The sequence below is a fragment of the Dysidea avara genome, chromosome 1, assembly GCF_963678975.1.
Source record: "Dysidea avara chromosome 1, odDysAvar1.4, whole genome shotgun sequence".
In the NCBI taxonomy this organism is placed as follows: Eukaryota; Metazoa; Porifera; class Demospongiae; order Dictyoceratida; family Dysideidae; genus Dysidea; species Dysidea avara.
This window is the reverse complement of record NC_089272.1, coordinates 32,767,283-32,791,460: the sequence shown is the minus strand read 5'-3', so window position 1 is coordinate 32,791,460 and position 24,178 is coordinate 32,767,283. Positions and strand designations below refer to the sequence as shown.

The 24,178-nt window shown below is 37.2% G+C and overlaps 1 protein-coding gene across 2 annotated transcripts in view; it reads left to right on the top strand.

Moving 5' to 3' along the window:
* The window catches only part of LOC136262149 (receptor-type tyrosine-protein phosphatase S-like), a gene marked incomplete at its 5' end in the record, with an annotated part of 65,007 nt that extends 47,239 nt beyond the window's left edge, over positions 1-17,768 (top strand). The window contains 3 exon segments of one of the 2 annotated variants that reach the window (XM_066056315.1): positions 9,357-9,494; positions 15,571-15,723; positions 17,477-17,768. In XM_066056315.1, the coding sequence (XP_065912387.1) occupies positions 9,357-9,494; positions 15,571-15,723; positions 17,477-17,556 (371 nt within the window). 2 annotated transcript variants of the gene reach the window in all.
* Positions 17,769-24,178: the final 6,410 nt, after the last annotated feature.

Sequence of the window (24,178 nt, the reverse complement as noted above, 5' to 3'; positions counted from 1 at the left end):
TTCTATTAGAGTATATCGATCTTTTCTGTGATATGCATTTTGACAAGTAAGTTTGTGCTTCAGCCACTTATTATTTATCCATAGATTGGAAATTATTAGCAGAGCATGAGAACTGAGGCATAAATAATTGGGCATAATTTGAGCATAATGGGTAAGTATTGAGCATAAATTTAAGCATAATAGGTAAGTTTTTGAGCAGTGCAGCATAGCATAATAGGTAAAATTATGAGCATAATCGGCGGGTCCCTAGTTGCTGAACTCTCTACAAGGTGAATTCTTCTACCTGATCTCTCTACAGGGTAATTTGTTTGTAACTGAACTCTGTACAAGTGCGTTTTTGTGGGTGATCTCACTGCAGGTTGATTTGTTTGTAGCTGAACTCACTAAAGGGTGATTTTGCTTGTAGCTGAACTCCTTGCATTGTATCTAATTTCTAGCTGATCTCTCTACAGGGTGATTTGTTTGTAGCTGATCTCTCTACAAGTTGATTTGTGTGTAGCTGATCTCTTTGCAGGTTGATTAATTTGCAGCCGATCTCTCTACAAGGTAATTTGTTTGTAGCTGAACTGTCTATAAAGTGATTTATTTGTAGCTGATCTCTCTGCAGGTTGATTTGTTTTAGCTGAACTCTCTACAGGGTGATTTACTTGTAGCTGAACTCCTTACATTGTGTCTAGTTTCTAGCTGATCTCTCTACAGGGTGATTTGTTTGTAGCTGATCTCTCTCTACAAGTTGATTTGTGTGTAGCTGATCTTTCTACAGGTTGATTTGTTTGTAGCCGATCTCTCTACAGGGTAATTTGTTTGTAGCTGAACTCTGTACAAGGTGCTTTTTGTAGGTGATCTCACTGCAGGTTGATTTGTTTGTAGCTGAACTCACTAAAGGGTGTTTTGCTTGTAGCTGAACTCCTTACATTGTGTCTAGTTTCTGGCTGATCTCTCTACAGGGTGATTTTGTTTGTAGCTGAACTCTCTATAAGGTGATTTGTTTGCAGTTGAACTCTCTACATGGTGGTTTCTTTGTTGCTGAACTCTCTACAGGGTGTTTTGCTTGTAGCTGAACTCTCTACAGGGTGATTTGTTTCTAGCTTATCTCTCGACAGGTTGATTTGTGTGTAACTGATCTCTCTACAAGCTGATTTGTTTGTAGTTGAATTCTCTGCAAAGTGTTTTGTTTGTAGCTGACCTCTCTTCAGGGTGATTTGTTTCTAGCTGATCTCTCTACAAAGTGATTTTTTTGTAGCTGACCTCTCTTCAGGGTGATTTGTTTCTAGCTGATCTCTCTACAGGGTGATTTTTTGTAGCTGACCTCTCTTCAGGGTGATTTGTTTCTAGCTGATTGCTCTGTAGGTTGATTTGCTTGTAGATGAACTCTCTACAGGGTAACTTGCTTGTAGCTGAACTCCTTACTTTGTGTCTAGTTTGTAGCTGATCTCTCTACAGGGTGATTTGTTTGTAGCTGAACTCCTTACATTGTGTGTAGTTTCTAGCTGATCTCTCTACAGGGTGATTTGTTTGTAGCTGATCTCTATACAAGTTGATTTGTGTGTAGCTGATCTCTCTGCAGGGTGATTTGTTTGTAGCCAATCTCTCTACAAGGTAATTTGTTTGTAGCTGAACTATCTATAAGATGATTTGTATGTAGCTAATCTCTCTGCAGATTGATTTGTTTTAGCTGAACTCTGATTTGTTTTTAGCTTATCTCTGTACAGGTTGATTTGTGTGTAACTGATCTCTCTACGAGCTGATTTGTTTGTAGCTGATAACTCTGCAGGTTGATTTGTTTCTAGATGATCTCTGTACAGGTTGATTTGTTTGTTTCTGATCGCTCTAAAGGTTAATTTGTTTGTAGCTGAACTCTCTGCAAAATGTTTTGTTTGTAGTTGATCTCTCTACAAGGTGATTTTTTGTAGCTGACCTCTCTTCAGGGTGATTTGTTTCTAGCTGATCGCTCTACAGGTTGGTTTGTTTGTAGCTGAACTCTCTACAGGGTGATTTGCTTGTAGCTGAACTCCTTACATTGTGTCTAGTTTCTAGCTGATCTCTCTACAGGGTGATTTGTTTGTAGCTGATCTCTCTACAAGTGTGTAGCTGATCTCTCTGCAGGTTGATTTGTTTGTAGCCAATCTCTCTACAAGGTAATTTGTTTGTAGCTGAACTGTCTAAAAGGTGATTTGTTTGTAGCTGATCTCTCTGCAGGTTGATTTGTTTTAGCTGAACTCTCTACAGGGTGATTTATTTGTAGCTGAACTCCTTACATTGTGTGTAGTTTCTAGATGATCCCTCTACAGGGTGATTTGTTTGTAGCTGATCTCTCTACAAGTTGATTTGTGTGTAGCTGATCTCTCTGCAGGTTGATTTGTTTGTAGCCGATCTCTCTATAGGGTAATTTGTTTGTAGCTGAACTCTCTATAAGGTGATTTGTTTGTAGTTGATCTCTCTGCAGGTTGATTTGTTTTAGCTGAACTCTCTACAGGCTGATTTTTTTGTAGCTGACCTCTCTTCAGGGTGATTTGTTTCTAACTGATCTCTCTACAGGGTAATTTTTTGTAGCTGACCTCTCTTCAGGGTGATTTGTTTCTAGCTGATTGCTCTACAGGTTGATTTGTTTGTAGATGAAATCTCTACAGGGTAATTTGCTTGTAGCTGAACTCCATACTTTGTGTCTAGTTTGTAGCTGTTCTCTCTGCAGGGTGATTTGTTTGTAGCCGATCTCTCTACAAGGTAATTTGTTTCTAGCTGAACTATCTATAAGGTGATTTGTACATAGCTGATCTCTCTGCAGATGGATTTGTTTTAGCTGAACTCTCTACAGAGTGATTTGTTTCTAGCTTATCTCTCTACAGGTTGATTTGTTTGTTGCTGATCGCTCTAAAGGTTGATTTGTTTGTAGCTGAACTCTCTGCAAAGTGTTTTGTTTGTAGTTGATTTCTCTACAAGGTGATTTTTTGTAGCTGACCTCTCTTCAGGGTAATTTGTTTCTAGCTGATCGCTCTACAGGTTGGTTTGTTTGTAGCTGAACTCTCTACAGGGTGATTTGCTTGTAGCTGAACTCCTTAAATTGTGTGTAGTTTCTAGCTGATCTCTCTACAGGGTGATTTGTTTGTAGCTGATCTCTCTACAAGTTGAATTGTGTGTAGCTGATCACTCTGCAGGTTGATTTGTTTGTAGCCGATCTCTCTACAAGGTAATTTGTTTGTAGCTGAACTATCTATAAGGTGATTTGTTTGTAGCTGATCTCTCTGCAGGTTGATTTGTTTTAGCTGATCTCTCTACAAGTTGATTTGTGTGTAACTGATCTCTCTGCATGTTGATTTGTTTGTAGCCGATCTCTCTACATGTAATCTGTTTGTAGCTAAACTCTCTATAAGGTGATTTGTCTGTAGCTGATCTCTCTGCAGGTTGATTTGTTTGTAGCCGATCTCTCTACATGTAATCTGTTTGTAGCTAAACTCTCTATAAGGTGATTTGTCTGTAGCTGATCTCTCTGCAGGTTGATTTGTTTTAGCTGAACTCTCTACAGGGTGATTGCTTGTAGCTGAACACCTTACATTGTGTCTAGTTTCTAGCTGATGTCTCTACAGGGTGATTTTTTGTAGCTGAACTCTCTACAGGGTGATTTGTTTCTAGCTTATCTCTCTACAGGTAGATTTGTGTTGATTTGTTCATTGCTGATCGCTCTAAAGGTTGATTTGTTGCAGCTGAACACCCTGCAAAGTGTTTTGTTTGTAGCTGATCACTCTAAAGGGTAATTTGTTTGTAGCTGTACTCTCTCCACAGTGACTTGTGTGTAGCTGAATTCTGTGTGACTGAATTCTCTAGAGAGTGACTTAATTGTAGCTGAATTCTCTACACAGTGCATGACTTGTTTATAGCTGAACTTTCTTCAGTGTGACTTGTAATGTTCTGAATCTCTATAGTGATATATTTGCTTAACTCTCCACATGGTGACTGTCTTCTTGCTGAACTGTCTATAAGATTAACTGTTTGCAGCTGAACTCCCTACAGAATAACTTGTGATGTAATAAAATTCTATAATGGAATAAATAAATTAGCCGAATGCTCTATTAGGGTGACTGTTCTATTAGAGTATCTCGATCTCGCATTTGCTACACGGAGTTGGCTTTCGAATCATAACTCAGTGGTTTGTAATCCGATTCTTCTGTACTACTGCAAGGACTTTCAATGAAGATTATTCCAGCTATACACCGATTTTCAGCTCATTGCTCTAAGCGGTTTGCCTAGTAGGCGTGAAAACTAATACTTTTATATTTATAAAAAATCGATCGCGTAACTGTGACACAGGTTGGGTTTTGTGTCATATCTCCATGGTCTTTATCTCTATTCCTTTCAAACCACCAAAAGGCACTCCTACGATGGTTACTCCATCTACATAGCAATTTTTAACTCATTCCATGAAGCGGTTTACCCTGTAGGCGTGACAACAAATCGATCTTGTTTTACGCGAATAATCGGTCATAACTCCTGAACCATTCATCGGATTTGTACCAAAGTTGATGCTAGGATTCGCCTTTGGACTCCCTTTCTGTGTGCCAAATTTCAAGGCGATCGGAGTACGTGTTTGCGAGTTACAGCAATTTTTGCAAGTGTGCGAAAAGACGAAGAAGAAGAAGAAGAAGAAAAGAACGAAGAAAAAAAACGAAACTTTGGCAGCTCGTATCTCGGAAATGGCTGGAGTGATTTCCTTCAAATTTGGAATGTAGACTCCCTTGGCTGGCGGGCAACTGTGTAGCAAATTTGGTTCCAATCAGATAAGTGATCACCGAGATACAAAGGTGTGAAAATGACGTTTTCGTTCTTCCTGTCAATATACTCACGGTGTGGCGCGCCGGCTTCTTGGGCCGCACGACACACTACCGTGTGTCTTGATCAGTCACAAACAGCATTGCTTATCCAAAAATTCATTTAGAGGCACTTGTCACAATCATCGATCTGAGGTATTGCTGAGGAGACACCGTGTAAGTTGATAATTTCATAAATACATAATGGAGTGCTGATTGAGTAGAAAAGTGAATTATAGAGTAATCTGAAACGTTGGAGGTAAGGTAAATAAACAGTTGATTACTTAAGAGGTGACTTGAAATACTGTAGCTGGTCAAATTATTGGGGGTCATGCCCCCCACCTCCAGCCCTCTATTTCCTACGCCTATTCAGTATATACTGTATATTGCTTACTAGTAGGATTTGCAAAGACTTGTGCTAAACATTGACCTGAACGAACTGTAAATCACCTCTTTGCCACAATGATTCGGTAGCATTGATCTGGGTATAGTTAGTCTCAATCCTCAAATGTACCTGCCAAACCATTTTTTTCGAACTGAGGATTGGCTGGCTGACAGACTACCTGACAGGTGCCTTTAGAGACGAACAAGACTATGTACATCTATGACTCTTAGAAATACTATAAATTACAATTGCCATACAAAATGGATTGGAAATGAATGACTTGAAATGGACTTGCTAACAGACTGAGGAAGGGAGGAAGCTAGACTTAATGTTGCAGAACATACATGACTACTGTATGATCTTAAACAAACCTCTGTGTATGACTTAGATCCAAATCACTTTTATGGAATAGCCTTAGTGTATCTAATTCAAATCCAGTATTAAAAAACAAAAAGTACTTACAGACGGTTGGATATTAAATTTTAAAAGCGATTGTCAAAACCCTTATTTTTATCTGCCTACCTGCCTCACTGCCTACCTGATCATAGTCACAAGGCTAGAGGTTAAATTAATCATTACATTTCATGTTACAATAACAAATTTATTGGTGACATGAGCTTTTCTGGTTCCAAAAAGTATCTGCCTTCTGCTCTTTGCCTTTTCAATTACATGGTCTTATTCTTCATGCAAGGAAACCATACCAAGGTAGTAATTTTCTGCATCGGTACTTTTGTTAGAGGAGCGTATTTAGATGCCACAAAATTGTTTGAAGTTCTCAAGCTACTGTAGGAGGAGTAGATATGCATAGTTCACATATAAGAGTGATCACTGATCTGACCACACCCTAAGCGACCAGAACATGTGCCTCGCATTTAACGATGAGTGCACTCTGTCACCACATCCCTTAATCATCTAGCTGCAATTAGCTTGGTTTTGTTGTAGAAAACTATAATGACAAACCACGCCCTTACTCTATTAATTTTAGACAAGCTGGGAGATGATATACTCTAATGAAGCAGTCACAACCACATAGCTATGCTACAACAAAAGTTACACTAAAATTTGTTATTGAAATAGGATTCCAGCAATAAAAGTAGTGAAACAAGAGATATGAGTGATGTTAGCTATTACAACATAGCTATGTAGGGAAATCCCTACTTCGGCATTGAACAGATGGTGATAACAAGTCAATGTAGAAATTTTCCCACAAAGCTAAATGCTACCATCATTCATGTATCTTGTTTCACTACTTTTTATCACTGGGACCCTACTCCATTTATGTACTATACTGATATTACAGCCATGTTTTTACAATTGAATCCGTCGCCTTTGCAATTGACTTTGTCCCGTTTGCAGTAGACTTTGTCGCTTTTGCAGTAGAATTCATCCTGTTTGCAATTGAATTTGTCAGTTTTGCACTTGAACTTGTTGTGTTTGCATAAAAATTCGTATGTTGTTTGTAAGATTGGCAGCTGCAGTAAACACGAAAACAAGATGTAGTAGCTGCTTCATAATCTTGTTGAAGTACAACTGTTGTAAAGAATGCTTTGTAAGGCAATAATTCTTCTGCTACAGCTTCTTCAATAGCATTCGCTATTGTGCTTCACCACTGATGATGGGTGGTCACTTGCCAACAAGTTAATTAGCTCAAATGGCTTTGCATATAACCAGCTCCAGTTACCCTCTAGTGTCTCAAGTGGTATTCTCCTTGGCAAATATGATCCACTTTGTGATGAGTAACTGCTTTATGTAATTGATGAATTGTTGTGCAAATGCAATGAACTGCAAACAGGATGAATTCTATTGCAAAGATGACAAACTCAATTGTAAAAACCTGTAATCTATCTGTTTGAATGTAAGCCTTGAATTATAGTAAGTTCATTTTCTGTAAAGTGCACATTCCACATTACAGCTGTAAACAAGTTGATATGCATATATACTGTTGCAGAATGCTGTTAATGTATTTAGATTTTTACAGCAATTATCCTTGTGCCTTCTTGGTTTTATGGTCGATGAGTGTTGGTGCTGGTTGCAAGGCCAGACTACATTGGAGCAAATCAGCAATAACAATTAGCTGCTACTAATGTTGTCTTGCTATAGAATTATTGTACTTTGCATGGGAGGATCAAAGCAATGCTGTGTATTGTATTGTCCATACAGTACTAATCAACTGCATAATTGTACTGTATGAGTCATACAGTACAGTTATGCAGCTAATTGGGTGAATACAGTACAGTTATGTGCTTAATTGGGCAAATACAGCACACTTGGGCAAATACAGTCCAGCTATGCGGAGAATTTATTTAAGGAATGTTACATAAACAACACACTGTAAATTGCTAAAACCAGCCAAGCTAATCTTATGAGTTCGTTATATGGCTAGAAATAGATTGTATAAACACTTACTGATTGTCTGATCATGAAGCTTTCTAAAAACGACTCCACTAAGACAGCAAAATTGATCACATGTATGACATTGTAAATCGCTAAAACTAGCCAAACTAATCCTATTAGTCCATTCTGTGACTAGAAATGGATTATATAAACACTTACTGATATCCTTATCACCAAAAATCACAGCGGTTTGAGTACTAGAGAAAATTGCTCTGAGCCAGACAACTACAATAGGAAGTACAATATAACACTTAAAGCACCGCCTTGCTTGCGTGTATGAAAAATACAGTACTTGGGGGGTGTCTTGAGGCAAATACAGCACTTGGCTTTGCCTCATACTTTATTAGTCTCTTGACACACACCCTCGTACTGTATTTCCGTACACACATGCGGCGGTACTTTAACTCTAACAAACAGCACATTAATGCTTGTTAGCAACTGCCGCACTAACAGTGATAATTTTACTCTCACTCATACTTTGATAAATATGCTATTTTTTAGTGCAGGGTTTAACATTGTCTTAAGCACGCTTTGTAATGTGTTCAGAGGCTTGTGCAAAACATTAATCTTGTTGTGTATATGATAACATGTTTTTGTATTGCTTATACTGCAAGCTGAAGTATTGCTGATAAATCATTAGTTTAGGATTGAGTTCATTTTCCGTTTCTTTATGTATTTTAGCCATGTACCTTAATTTGAGTGGAGCCATTTAAATCACAAATAAAAGCTCACTATACACAATATTTATTGAAGTTTGTGGCTTGTAAAAAACAATACGTTGTGTTGAGGCATCGTAGAATTATAAAGGATATTGAACTTGTATAGTGTAATTTTTTCTGAGGAAGATGCCACAGGAAAATTTTTAGTCTGTATTAAAAAAGTTACTAAAGGGTAATGAATTAGAGAAAAATTCTTGTACCTTATCAGCATTGCTTTTATTAAAACAGGCATGCGCCTCTGTAGGCATGCGTCTAGTTTCCTGACCTACAGTATATACATGTTTGTACCTATGTTTGTCCATACACACACATGTGAGCAGAACCATTAAATGGTGAAAGTAGCCTGCACATAAGATTAAAAGCTTAATGAAGTGTGTATTAAACTTCAACATCGGTATGTTTTGCTCTGAGTGGTATATATTGAGATACTCTAATAGAACAGTCACTGCATAATAAAAATCCTATTAATATAATCATGCATATATACCTAACTTGTACTTTGCTACAAAACATTTTGATACTGGCACTATAATAATATAGCCATAGCCATGAACAAGCAAGCACAAAATTAGCTATAGGCAATTATCAGATTATTGCATAGACCCTTTGGCTTTGGCATCAGATTGGTAGATGTTTTTTCTGTATTAGTAGAGCATTACATATTTTATCACTGTATCTGTAGATAAGAAGAAACTTGTGTAAAACCAAGCCTCAAGCCAGTTTATGGTTGGCTTTGGTATACAAAAAAAGAAGTGAAATCTATGCAAAAACAGCCTAGCTCTATAAAAGGTGCGGCATTCAAAAGCCTGGGGGAATAAAGCTGTGTAATCAAAGGTGGCGGCCATGAAATGACTGCAATGATGTTAACAATAATTACATCTTTGCACCTTTGATTTCACAACTTTTTCACCCAGGCGTTTGGAGGCCACACCTTTTATGAAGGCCACACTCTTTTATACAGTTTGGCTGTTTTTGCGTGGATGTATACCTGTATTATAAACTCCTGAGTTTATTTGCAAGTGTGCATACATGTTGATAAAATATTTGCTCCTTTAGATGGCTCTTCAGTAACTTCTGTTTCACGTACTGCATCCAACAGAACTAATGGAAATGTGTATTCTGCAACTTTCAACTGTACCATTCATCCTGATAGTGATGTGGAGTTTTGTAGTGTGATGCTTGCAGCCAGAGAAAGTAAATATAATTCTAAGCATTGTCAGGGTGTTAAAATTTATTATATACAGTATTTGTTTTGTGTACTGTATGTATACAATAACTCATTTAATATGTGATCTACCTAATGGCACATGGGTGAATTTTTGCTAACATATTATGGTTTTTTTACAGACTGTTTAAATTGTAAGAAACAGCTTTTATATTTCCTACCATGTTTTACACAAGTGTTGCCACAGTCCTCACTAAGGAATGGTGTTGGGGTAGGCAGTAAGTTATGCATATGGCAAGCTTTAGACCAAATTACATGCCTCTGAAAGTTCTCAAATGGCACAATTTTTACATATTTCATACTTTCAGTTCTTTTCCAGCCAATCCAAACCCCAGTGACACCATCCCAAGTCACAAGGGTATAGGGAGAGGAGGTTCCGAGGGGTTCAGGAACCCCCTCTAAAATTTAAACTTCTGAGTTTACAGCATGCAGGACCCTAACATACCATTTAGTGTGGCAGGACAGAATGAGTGAGTAATATTATAGTGTATGGCACAGCACAACATTTGATAAAACTTGCATTCATCTGGATTTACAGAGGTAACAAATTACATGAGCCCAAAACCTATCGATATACTCTAATAGAGCAGTCACGTATACTCAGCAGTCAAATATACTCTAATAAAATATGCATGTGAATATCCATATCCATATGTTAATGAATTAGTGAAGTTTATCAGACATTCTAACATTAAATGCAAAACTGAGCATGACCTTGTATACTGCTATAGCTTTGGTGTGCAGTGTATAAAGATATAGAACTCCAATAATTGGTTTCTATGCTATGCATATTAATTTTGCATATTTTGTAGTTAATTATAATGTTTTGATTGTAAGTCATTCTATTTGTATCAGTGGATTCATGGTTCCTATACCAGTGAGATAACTATCACTTACAGATTATCATGAACCACGATAGTGGGTTCAGCATTTCCCATAACGATAATGGTTCTTAAAAATCGCTGTCACCAACAAAGTAACCACACAAACAGAATGCTATCAGTATCTGCTGGCCTTGACACTCAATAGAGTGCAGCATTTCCCATAACAATAGCAGGTACGTCTTTTTTAAGTGGTGTCCGGAAACCCCAGCCACATAAATTTTTGACAATTTCTCAAACTGCAAATTTAAACTGCTCTTTCTCCTAGTACCCTATACTTCACCACCCACAATTTATACCACCGATAGCCTAGTTCATTAGCTACAATTCGGCACTAAGCATTTTAAAATCCGCTCTTCTTTCGAGGAGGAATGAACAAATTTCTAATGTGTGTGCAAACTTTGTCCGGAAACACCCGCCCCTATCTTATTATTATTTTGTTTCACTCGTGTACAGCCCAAGGCTTCCATTTTTTCGCGATAAAAACTACACAGCCTTACTCACTGAGTCCTTCCGCGTGTCCATGACCCATTAATTAACCCGTACTCCACAGATCGCTAACCGGCCTCCACCTCGATAAATTTCTAAGTTCTTCTTCGCCATTGCCTGCTGTTCCGTATACGGAAGAAGCCGTAGAAGAACAAAATTACGGGATCTTGTGTGCTCAGGGATGCATATTGTTCGACTATAGTCTTTATAACGTTAATAGATGGCAGATTGAAGTTGTGCAGCACTCTTTTACCTTACAAGATCGCCATAATAGGGTATCTAGTGAGCTGCCCGCCTTCGCTACGAGAAGTTGTTCAAGCGCGTATGCAAGGCATCATGCAGTTTATTCTTCTTCCTAGCCATCACAGTGGGTGCTTTGTTTGTCCATTATAGATGGAAGATAAATGGTAGCGCTGATATCATGGCTGCTTTTCACATGCAAAAAAGGTTGGGTGGGGTGTTTATTACATCCCTACCATTTAAAAATATTTTGTGGTCTAACCACATATCATCAACAACCCTCCCATATGGTATCCATGTCATAAACAACTTACAGAGTGTGAAGCCTGACAGTCTTATATGGGAGGATTGTGTGCTACTGTGCTTATGTCACTGTAACTAGCGGGACATTGGAAACAGTGGAAATTGAAAACTGAAACTGAAACGGAAAAACTGAAACTGAAAAACTAAAATTGGTCAAAACTTCATATTAACAGGTACCTCTTAACAAAGACCACCTCTGTAATAAGACCACCTGTATAATAAGACCGCCTCTAATAAGACCACCTCATTATAGTAGTCATGTCAAGTAGGTCCAACAAAAAGGCCATTAGGTGTACTCATAATGTAATAAAGTATCAATCAATCAGACAGTATGTACTTAAAAGTTAAAACGACAGCTGCAGGGTTGTACATAAGGATATACTATCTTACCATACCAAGACCTAAAGTCCATGGTTATGTCACAATGAAAATGGGGTAATTGCATACACAATTACTCTGCTGATACTGGATTTCTCATGAATTGTGCATGATTTAAGAGTTTCATAGTTAAATTAATGATCTTGGACTTTGTGTCTTGGTAATAGTTAGACACTTGTGATAGGTGTCTTCGAGGATTTAAAAACCTGTCAATAATTACCTGTGCTTCGGTAATTACTGATGTCACCTCAGGTTTTTAAATCTTCGAGGATGCCTATTACATGTGCTTAACAATTATTAAGACACAAAGTCAAGAATCATTAATGTTGATTTTGTAACTATGCAACTCCTAAATCATGCACAATAATATTCATGAGAAATCCATTATCAAATTCAATTATGCATGCAATTGCTCCATTTTTATTTGTGACATGACCATGGACTTTAGGTCTTGGCATGATAAGATAGTATATCCTTTTGTACAACCCTGCAGCTGTCATTTCAACTTTTAAGTACTGTCTGATTGATTGATACTTTATTACATTATGAGTACACCTTAGCTATATTTTTGAACCTACTTGACATAACTACTATGAGGTGGTCTTATTTTAGAGGCAGTCTTATTATAGAGGTGGTCTTATTATAGAGGCGGTCTTTGTTAAGAGGTAGCTGTTAATATGAAGTTTTGACCAATTTTAGTTTTTCAGTTTCAGTTTTTCCGTTTCAGTTTTTCAGTTTCAGTTTTTAGTTTCAGTTTTCAATTTCCACCGTTTCCAATGTCCCGTAACTAGCTACTGTGTACATATTCTAGCACACTCTCCGATCAGCTAGTGACATTGACAGTTGCAAACATTTAGCCATGACCACATGCATGCTAACCAGACTTTGCTGACTATACATACGGTGTTCCACTTTGTGACACACTGTTGCTAGCAGGCTACACCTAGGCTTTTCAGGGCTAGAGCCCAGTCTAAGTCCTGGCAATTGGAACTCAATATGCCAGTTTAAAGTACTCTTGCATGTATGGGTAATGACTGCCTAATCCCTGGTAATCATGTAAGACTGGCTACACCACTGGCCACTAGCAGTGACATTGTGATTTGTACATGCAGACACCGGCATAGGAAGACTTTTCGGCCAAGCCTAGCCATCTCCTATTTAGCTTGATTAATACCAACTCACAATGTTGCTGCTGTATTCAGCCCTGTTCATACGTGCATTTATACAAAGGTGTTGTAAAGCATCATCGCTACAATAATAGCACTACAGCTACAATGTATAGCTATCTCTTCACTACCTATTCTGCTAGACAACTCTACACCTATAATGCACATGCTTGATGTATGCATTGTTATATCACGTGAAAATTTATGAAAAAAAATTGGACTCTACAGGAATTATAATGCTAACAGTTACCATTCTTATAAGTTGTATCATAGAGTTTCATTCTTGTCCTTCTGTTAGAATAAACACCTAAGACATCTTGTTCTTCTTCAAGTCTCCTGTGCTGTCATCAACACTGTCTCCTGTATGATAGGCGTGCAATCAGTAAGCTATACAAAGTGTTGTAAAGCATCATCGCTACAATAATAGCACTACAGCTACAATGTATAGCTATCTCTTCACTACCTATTCTGCTGGACAACTCTACACCTATAATGCACGTACTTGATGTATGCATCATTATATCACATGAAATTTTATCTTCTCTTTTGAAAAAAAATTGGACTCTACAGGAATTATAACACTAACAGTTACTATTCTTATAAATTGTATCATAGAGTTTCATTCTTGTCCTTCTGTTAGAATAAACACCTTGTTCTTCTTCAAGTCTCCTGTGCTGCCATCAACACTGTCTCCTGTATGATAGGTGCACAATCAGTAATTCTTCTGACAGGTAGGTACATGTAGCTCATATAGCAGTGTGTTTTCAGCGATGGAACAAAGTGTGACGATAATGGCTCAAACACTGAGTATAGACTAGGAATTAATGTTATCCTACCTTATATTTTGTGTGTGTACAAATGAATCAGGATGAAAATACAGTCTTTATTATAGATTACAAAATTAATATTGCATTAACATATCTAATGAGTTAGCCTTTTAAACCAAGGAGTCTCTGTTAGCTTACTACACTAATGTGCCAATTAACTTATAATCCGTAAATGGATTTGGAAAAAAGTACACAAACTAGACATATTAAAAATTAAAAATAAGAAATAGGGATCGCTGAAAAAAGCCACAAAACAAGAAGGGATCGCTGGAGTGGTAATGTAAACCACAAATCCCTATTTTGACTCTCTATAAATGCTCCATTTGAGTATAAAAGGTCAAAATAGGGATTTGTGGTTTACATCAGCGTTGAAACCGGGTCGGGTCATCCGGGTCACATTTTCTCCGGGTCATCCGGGTCTGACCCGGTTTACAATTTATCCGGGTCTGACCCGGATTGGATCACGTGAGAAACGAAATTGTTCGTTTGACGACGTGGAAACTTATAAACGCTATCGCGTAGCTGTTTCGTGAGCCACGCCCACTTATCGCATTACCAACATACGCTCAGCCACGCTCATTTGTTAGTAAGTGTAGTATATAGCACGAAATTGAGGGTATCTATGGTGAAGGGTAGCTATTGTCAGTAGGTGAAGACTTTTTTTTTTTTTTTTTTTTGGTCTTCAACCTACAGCTAGGCTGAAGTTGCAATATTTACTCAACACGAATCGAACGCTGAAAATGTAGACTCGTTCGCTCACTCGAGACTAGCCGAAACAAGTCTCGGCTTTAATTAATCCGGGTCACATCCAGGTCTGACCCGGATTGCTATCCGGGTCAGTGGATCATCCGGGTCAGCAGTAGTGACCCGGTTTCAACGTTGGTTTACATTACCACTCCAGTGATCCCTTCTTGTTTTGTGGCTTTTTTCAGCGATCCCTATTTCTTATTTTAAATTAAAAAATTTTAAAATGTCTAGTTATATGTGTCTCTATGTGTTATGCTGTCTGTTTCCGCTATAGGTAGCTTTATCTAGTACTATCTTCATCCCAACAGCACTTATATGCTTTATAATTAATGTCCTTTTTGCATAAGAAATAGCAATTTGCTGAGACTTGATTCGTTAAAATATTGAAAGTCTCTCAGCGGCTGGGGACTGTGCCCCCAGATCCCTGCTTCTGGTAACTCTATACTGCTCTTGGAACCCCCTTCACAATATCCTGGCTACGCCTCTGAATCACTCTAGTGTCTTTTCCAAGGCCACCAGAACACTGTGTGGGCTCTATTGGAGATGGTTAGGGTCTGGGGGAGGTAATATTTACACTATACATATGTGCTTTGTTTAGGCCCAAAATTAAAGGAAGTTTGTGTCACCAGTTTTGTACAGTAAACAATTATTTCTCAGTATTGGATGGGTTTTTGAGGGGTAAGCAAGGACTGGAAATTTGATAGTTTGCTCTGAAATTATTTCCGAAAAGATGAATTATAACCTTAAATACTGTAAATTTTGAAAAATGAAGTTGATGAAACATGCCTGCAGTTAAATTTTGAATTACCACTGATTGTGGAATTACTGGAATTTATGAAGAAAGTTGAAGTTTTGGAAAGTTAAATTACAGGCAAAAAGTTTAAGCCATTTTCGAAAATTCATAGACTATTTATTAATTTTGAAGGCTTGTTAATGTGCTGAAATGGTATAGGTTAAATCAGGTCATACATTATATGTACATTGCAGTGTGCATTTCCTATACTTATTGTTCAGATCTTGGTCCTGTAAGGGATGGACAAGCTGAGGTGATAGTTACTGGATTACAGTGCGGAGTGAGGTACAACATCACTGCTGAAGGAAGGATGTCAACTAGCCAAGCATTTGTAGGATTTGCGTTTGCTAGTACCACTACTCTTCCTTGTGCTGGTAAAATTTATGTGTTTGTACAGTACATTAGCTACATTACATATACATACACAGAGCTTATCTGCTGTGTAAATCTGAAAAGGGCCATGTGTGTAGGGACCAGTCTATATTGCTTTTTTTTCCCACCTATTTTTCTTTCCAGCAATTCTTTTATTTTTTACCTATTATGCTCCATATTTTGCTCCAGAATTATAAATTTTGCTCAGCACTGATCTTTGTTAATTGAATATTTCCAATAGCAAAGCTACAGTTTCGCCTTAAAGTGACTGTTCTATTAGAGTATCTTGATCAGCATGTACTAACATGCAAAGCAAGAAGCTAGCTAATATTGCTTAACATGTGTGACTGTTTTATTAGGGTATCTTGATTGTCACTTGTTGTTCCTGTAACAATTAGCTATGCATTGTCGATATTTTAGCATGTCTGACTGTTCTATCAGAATATCTCGATCTTTTGTGCAATTTTTATGTCCACTTCACAAAAATTTCACCTATTATGCCAGCATTTTGCTCATTGCTTTTATCCACCCATTATACCAAATTTTTTGCCAGCAAAATTGACGGGTCCCTACATGTGTGTGAAGTACAGGCTTACTATATACATGCATCAATAAAGCAACTATTTCAAGGAACGTCTGAGGTGCTTTGTATAGGGTTCAATTTTGCAACGGTTGAGTTATAGTACACTCTAATCCGTCAATCCACTTTGATAGCTTGTGTAGAACATTCTATCTGAATAAAAAGTGAAAGTGCTATGTACGTAAGCCTGCGTGGTTTTATATAGTCACTATAATATTCACGCTGGAAAAATAACAGCTTGTCATATATCACCCAAACACACACTTCAGAATCTAAAGTAGAAAAAGTTTAGTTCTGACTAAATAACTGACTGATGCCTTCAACCATTCATGGATTTACTTTGTCCTCCTTTGCCTCATTTCTTTCTCACTATCGTGTAAGTTGATTTGTGGTAGCAAATTAATGGCTTTTGTGTTGACTATTGCATGCACATCTATAGTGGAAATCAGTTGAAAGGGGCCTCAATTGATTGCAGAGGCATTTTTTTTGTTTGCTAAACTTTGTATCAGGCCGGAAACAAAGTGAAATGACCATTTTATGTACTATTCCAGGGGCCTAGCTAGAAATTTTAAATAGGTTAGGTAAGCCTTGCAATTCTTACAGAAGGCCATGAAATGATGCATGCATTCTATAGTATGCTCCTGTTAGGGGTCTGGAATTCTGAGAAACAGGTGTAACAAGTTTGAATGTGGAGGTAATTTTAGTCATAGCAATTGATGGCATGCGTGGCCACTATATACATAGCATGTATTATATAGCGTATAAAACATTTCAATCTAAGGGGCCTGGCAGTATACTCTCCTAAGGGAAATTTTATAATTTGAGTGAATCAGCAGTTTGGTAAGATCATTGTTAAAATATTATGGTGACTGCTCTATTAAGATATTTCAATCTTGCTTGACCAGTTTATGGAAACCTCAGAAACTCCCCTAGAACTGCCTTTGGATAAATTATAAAAAAGGTAACTACCTACTGACAATAGCTCCTCTCCACCAACTATTTACAACTATTTTATAGCCCAACTTTATAAAGCATTGAAGCTCCATGAGTACAGTTGATAGTCTACAAATTACAGCTAATACTTCTACCTAATGGAAAATAAATACACTTTTCTGTTTGACATCATCTGCACAGTTCTATGAGTAACTTTATCATCACACTTTCTTGTATTACAGCTGGAGGTGCAGGAGGAGCAGTTATCAGTAATGCGATGATGATGATTGTTGCTATAACCATTATTATGATGTGTATGTAAGAGCAAAGAAGTTTAGTGACAGCTGCACATTTGACTTACATTTAATTTCATCATTTCCATAATTTCATACTCTCAATCAGTTTGTAGTGTTCATTGACTTTGCATATTACTGTATATACTTTGATCAAAGCACAGCACAAAGTACTGTATAATGTGGTCATACAGTGAAATCTTTGGCAACCAATTTATAAGAGTGCAATGTATCTAGGTGATATACTACAGAACAATAGTCAGTTATGTGTGTAAAATTAATACCACTATTATGTTGGGCTTTCATGCCTGATCAAGTATCACTTGACTACCACTTCAAATTCATTTTCTGATGTTTGTCAGTGCAGGAAAAGTATCTCGTGACCACCAGTAATGAATAATGACCTGCTCAGATGTATACACTAAAGTATGGAAATCAGAAATAAGTTTAGTAGCCAAATTTGAGAATATTAACCTGTTTCTGGTAAACTTTCTGCTTGTGTCACCCACATTCACTATCTGTTTTGAGCATGTGGTATATATGGGACATTTTCTTTACTACAAGTGGTGGTCATTATATTTTTCACATCAAAATAATATAGCTATGCACATGATTTTTAGCCGCAATAATGCAGTGCATGTATGATGCAAAAATTAGCTTTATCCAAAACATCATAGTGAATAAGCTAATTAAATTTCTTAATTTTTACCATTGATGGCTGCTTATTAATTTTTGTATACGTTTATGTCGTTTCATGCCTTCATATACTTCAATTAGTTTAATAATGTATAAAATAGCTTCTCAATGTGTCATTAAGTACAGTGGAACCTCTATTATCCAGGCACCTCTGTTGTCTGGACAGCCCAAATTGGTTATGTGGCTTGTACGTAGTTTATTGACCATAATGAAGTTTGGTTTAGATGAAAGTACAAGGAGGAAAGGTTGCTGTTTACCTGTTTGGTGGCTTGTTTATTCTACTAATAATAACTACCACTTGGTTACTAGGTGATAATGCATTTTTACAGCCCAGGGGAGTGACCATGATTATTAGTAGGGACCCGCCGATTATGCTGGCATAATAATGAGCATAATAGGTGCCTGAAAGCATTGAGCATAATGCTGGCAGAACACTTATGCATTACCATAAATTCTTACTTATCAAAAAACATATCACAGAAAAAGATCGATATACTCTAATAGAACAGTCAGAGAACAATCAGACAGCTGACTGTTCTATTAGAGTATATCGATCTTTTCTGTGACATGCATTTTAACAAGCAAGGATTTAGAGTCTGTGCTTCAGCAACTTACTGTTTCCAGAAAGCATGGGAACTGAGTTATAAATATTGAGCATAATTGTAGCATAATAGGTAACTATTGAGCATTAATTTGAACATAAAAGGCAAAATTGTGAGCAGTGCAGCATAGCATAATAGGTAAAATATTGAGCATAATCGGTGGGTCCCTAACTGTAACTGGCAATCAAATGAGCTGATAATATACGTACAGTGCATGTACAATATAAACAATACATTAACCCTTAAGTATTGCACAACATTTGTGACTGGCATGGATTTGTGAAAAGATACTTTTTCCACACATTTTACATACCAGCAAACAAAATGTCATAATTATTGACATCTTTGCATCAAAATTAGGCATGAGGCTATAATGCTCCAAACAATGAGCATTATGCTTTTCAGTTGAGCAGTGCTCAAAAAATCACCTATCATGCTTTTGAGAATTGCCTATTATTCCCAAAATTATGCCACCATAATTGGCTAATAATACCAGTTTATTGCTGTATCAGACTATTTTCCAATAGTCTTGATTTCTTTAGCTAGTTGCTGTTAGGGACCCGCCGATTATGCTCAAAATTTTACCTATTATGCTATGCTGCACTACTCAAAAATTTACCTATTATACTTACCCATTATGCTCAAATTATGTTCAATACTTACCCATTATGCTCAAATTATGCCCAACTATTTATGCTTCAGTTCCCATGCTCTAGTAATAATTTCCAATTTATGGATAAATAATAAGAGGCTGAAGCACAAACTTACTTGTCAAAATGCATATCACAGAAAAGATCGATATACTCTAATAGAACAGTCAGTTATATGATTGTTCTATTAGAGTTACTGACTGTTCTATTAGAGTATATCGATCTTTCTGTGATAGCTTAGTATTTTGATAAGCAAGAATTCATACTATTACACAAATATTCTACCTATTATGCTAGCATTATGCTCAATGCTTTCAGACACCTATTATGCTCATAATTATGCCAGCATAATCGGCCGGTCCCTAGTTGCTGTATTAGAGTATTTTATTTCAATGTGACTGCTTTATTAGAGTAAATAATATTCAGTGACTGTTCTATTAGAGTTTCTGACTGTTCTAGTAGAGTATCTTGATCTTTCTTAACGGAATTGTGCAATCTGCAGATTTTCCTACTGTTAAAACTTTAAAATCACCTCAAAATGCTAGAATAATTCCTGGTTCCCACACATAGGTACCTATATAAATTATGCCGGCATAATCGCCACATTCCTAATCAAAATACAGCCGGATACTGTTGCTACACTCATGGAAAATTTCAGATGATTATATGCAACGATTAAAACGTGATGAAGCTGTAAAGTTTTAAAAAATGGGTCAAATGTTGCATGTGTGTGAAATAGGTACCTTTTCACAAATCCGGTCACATTTACACTACTTCACATATTGCTTTATATCTCATTCATACATTTAGCTATCATCATGAAATTTCCTGCACTACTTCTCTACACCACATCGATCAGTTGAGAGCATGGGTGTGATCATCAAATAATCTAATGAGGATTGGGGCACTGTTAAGCATTAAATATTTTCAATAATTTTTACTACATACAATGACTGCTCTATTAGGAATCTTTGGTATTTCAGTGAATAGCCACAACATTCAGCTACCTTTAGAAAAAAAATGGAATAGAAAAGTATATTCTGTGATGTTTTTATGACTAGAATAATGTTGTTTGCTACCACATGAAAGAAGAGGAATACAAGTAGCCATTACATTGCTTGAAAGCATAAACAAGATCCTTTTAAGGAAATTTCTATTTTTTACCTGTGCTTAGAGGTTACTAAGCAAATAAAAACCAGTAGCTTAAAGAAAGAACTTTCTGTTTACTCAGAAAAAAGATTACCAGGACATACAAAAAAGTATGGAAAAAGGTCAAGGGATGAACAAAGTTTTAGTATCAGACCCTTAGAGGTTCTGGAAACCTGAAATTTACACAATTATAATTATACTACTTATCAGGGGCAGATCTAGCTTAGGAGGGAGGGGAGGGGCACAATTGTAGGTGGCTCAGTGGGGAGAGCAGATTCTCTTGTTAGTTGCTGAAATTTAAAGTAAAAAATAATCATCTCTTATAGCAATGTTTCATAGCAACTCAATAATTGTTTTAGAGGTGTTTTACACTGGGTGATGCAGTAGTTTGATAGCTGCTTTGACTTTGATTTCAAGTAAGTTTACAATAATGGTACATAGTAATATGCATATTTTTTTATTAATATTTCTTCACATATCAGACTAATCACAATAAACAGCTAAATAAAAACAGGTCATCACTTGTGAAGACTAACCCCATCGTTGATACCTGTATATATATATCTGACTTCGTTTCCAACCTACCCATGATCCTCTCAAACAGTGCAGCTGCAGCTCACAATCAGATGAGGGCAAATGACAGTCGTGCCATGATTCAACCCAATTCCTCATTATAGCTCTTCAATTCCCTCAACTGCACTAATAGAGTTGCCAAACGCTAATGGCACAAAAAGAAAATGGCCTCATGCCCCAAAGAACCATCCACATGAGACAACAAAGGCAAAAATTAAAAGGAGGCAGTATGTTTCTCAGCAGCAGCCCTATATTTAAGTTATATGTTGATTGTGGCCTGATAAGGTACATAGAGTATGAAGTAAATGTGAACTTAGTACTTATCTCATGCCACACTGGAAGAAATATATTGCTAATAGTCTAATGTTTTTCACTACTTGTAAATAGCCAACGTAGTTGCATTATACGACAGCCCTAGGGTGATTTGCATTCAGTTAGCTCAGGGGCAGATCCAGGGTTTGGAAAGGGGGGTGCACGTTGCTGAAAAGTTAAAGAACAAAAAAAACAACAAAAAACTACTACTACCAAATGCATTTACTATAAAGTATAGCTACACAGTAAAAACAAACTAGTGAACGTCACTACTAATGGCTGCCACAATACTCACTATTTTTGTGTAGTGACGTTCACTATAAGTTTGTAGTGAATGTCACTACACTGACCACCAAGTAGTGACGTTCACTGCAAAAAGTAGTGAGTATTGTGGCAGAGCAATTCACTACTAATTTTTTACAGTGTATAAAGATCCTTATTCATAGCTTCGTAGTTAAGCTACATTGCCTGATGAACACTATGACTGCTTTATTAGAGTGACTGCTCTATTAGAGTATCTCTATCTTGTATGCAATATTTTTTGAAAGGAATGAGGCCTGGATCCACCACTGTAACTATAGGTAAAACCATAGGCGGATCTGAGGGGGGGCCAAGGGGCGCTGTGCTCCCCCCTGGCCCTTTTCTTGCCCCCTTGGGCTCACAGTACTATATTCATACTAGAAACTGGAATCATACATTCACACTGTACTCAGAAGTATAGAAAGCCAATGTGCAAATAGAAGACAACAGTTATAAAGGTACTATACAGTTATACTGTACATTGTAAAGAAATTGAGGAAAACAAGTTTGAATTTTTGTGCTAAGATCGAAGTACTCTAATAGAGCAGTCACTACTCTAATAAAACAGTCACATTTCTAATGTCATTATACCAATACTAGCTACACCTTATTTTTGATTTAGTACACTTTACCATCAAACAGATTTTATCTCAGATAGGCTAACTAATCTTTATATGCATTGCAAGCATACACTTTGTTAGCTAAAAGTTATCAAAAATGCTCCCAAATTCAAACCTAGGAAGTCTAATTTTAAACTTTTTTCTCTAACTACAGTCTTACAACTGTATGTCTATCATTCATCCAGCTATACTGAATAAAGTTATGCAACTGAACATAACTTGTGTACTAGAATTCCTCTTAGTGGACCAAACACTGTTGTACACTAAAGCTTCTTGCCCCCCCCCCCCTTGGCCCCCCTGACAATGCCTTCTAGATCCACCTATGGGTAAAACTGACTCAGCCCTAAAGCAGCTACACCCCAATTCCTTCAAGAATTCCTCTGCCTGGTGGTAGCTAATTTGCACTACCCATTATCTTATAGTGATGAGGAAAACACATACATTAGTAGACCTGAGTCAAATATGCTCAAAATTTCCTATTATGTTTTATTATGCTGGCATATTTGACACAGGCCTATACATTATTATTTTAATATAATGTCCATATATACAAATTCATTAATGCATAGTGCTACAGTTATAATGGTAATAAACTGGGTAGCGTTGGAATCTTATTGGAATGCAATGCAGGGATTTAGCTAGTTTATCTTGGTTAACATTATGATTATAGAATAAGTTTAGTAAATATTGCATGTCATGGGTAGTTGCAAAGGCCATGCATGGTGGGTGGGTATTATAGCTAACCACCTCATCTGGATCATGGATCAGTCTCTGGTATCATGTGCACTGAAATGCTCTCAGTTCAATCTCAAAGCATTCAAACTGATAAGCTTTTCGGTGACGGCATGCTCCTGTATTGGAATGCTTCGCATGCTAGTGTGCTTCTCACAATTCTCCAGTGCCTAACTAGTAAAGCAGATAAAAACAAACAACAAAACAGGTAGGTAGCTACTGTAACAGTTGATCATGATTTTTAATGATACCTAGGAATTATTACACTGTTACACTGGTACACAGGATTACCCCTTCAAGTTTAACAGATTTGATGTATTTTAAACCCTGGAGGTCATGGGGTGGTTTGGATAACTATGTAGACATGTTTTTTTTTGCTGCTACCTCTGCATGGTGCTTGCTTATTCAAGCGCCTATAAATAAATATTGCATCTTGATTAAAGCGCATTTGACGGACTTTTCTGTCGTAAGGATACAACGAGTCTGTTTCCCCTCAGTTTATATCTTAGTAGAAGGATTTTACAGCATCGGAAGAAGTGAAGTGCTGTGTATGTTGCGAGGTAAGTTGTTAATACTCCCACCATAGACACCCCTACCTAGCTATGTTATGCTCTTGATACTCTGAATACACATCCAGTAGAGTAGCTATGTATAATACACCGTACATTCTGAGAGTAGGCTAAATGGAGGTAATTTCGTGAATTTTACTTTGATGGGCTGTAACTCCCGCTAAACCCGGAGGCTAAACCACTCAATCGCTGTGCCTAGAGTCACGGCATTGTGACTGAACATTTTGCTGCTAAATTCACGGCATAATCACCCAGTAATTCACAGTTTTTACTGAGTTAGAGCCGAGCTAGGGTTGGCAGTATGCTCCCAGTACAAGGGGGTGACACACAGGCATTCACTGTAGGTAGATCTGCGACCGCGGTCAAAGTTTGACCCGCCGAAGTTTACTTTGATCTGAGCCTTTTTCATTCTTTGATTAGTCTCGCGGCGCCCAACCCTAAAAAGAGG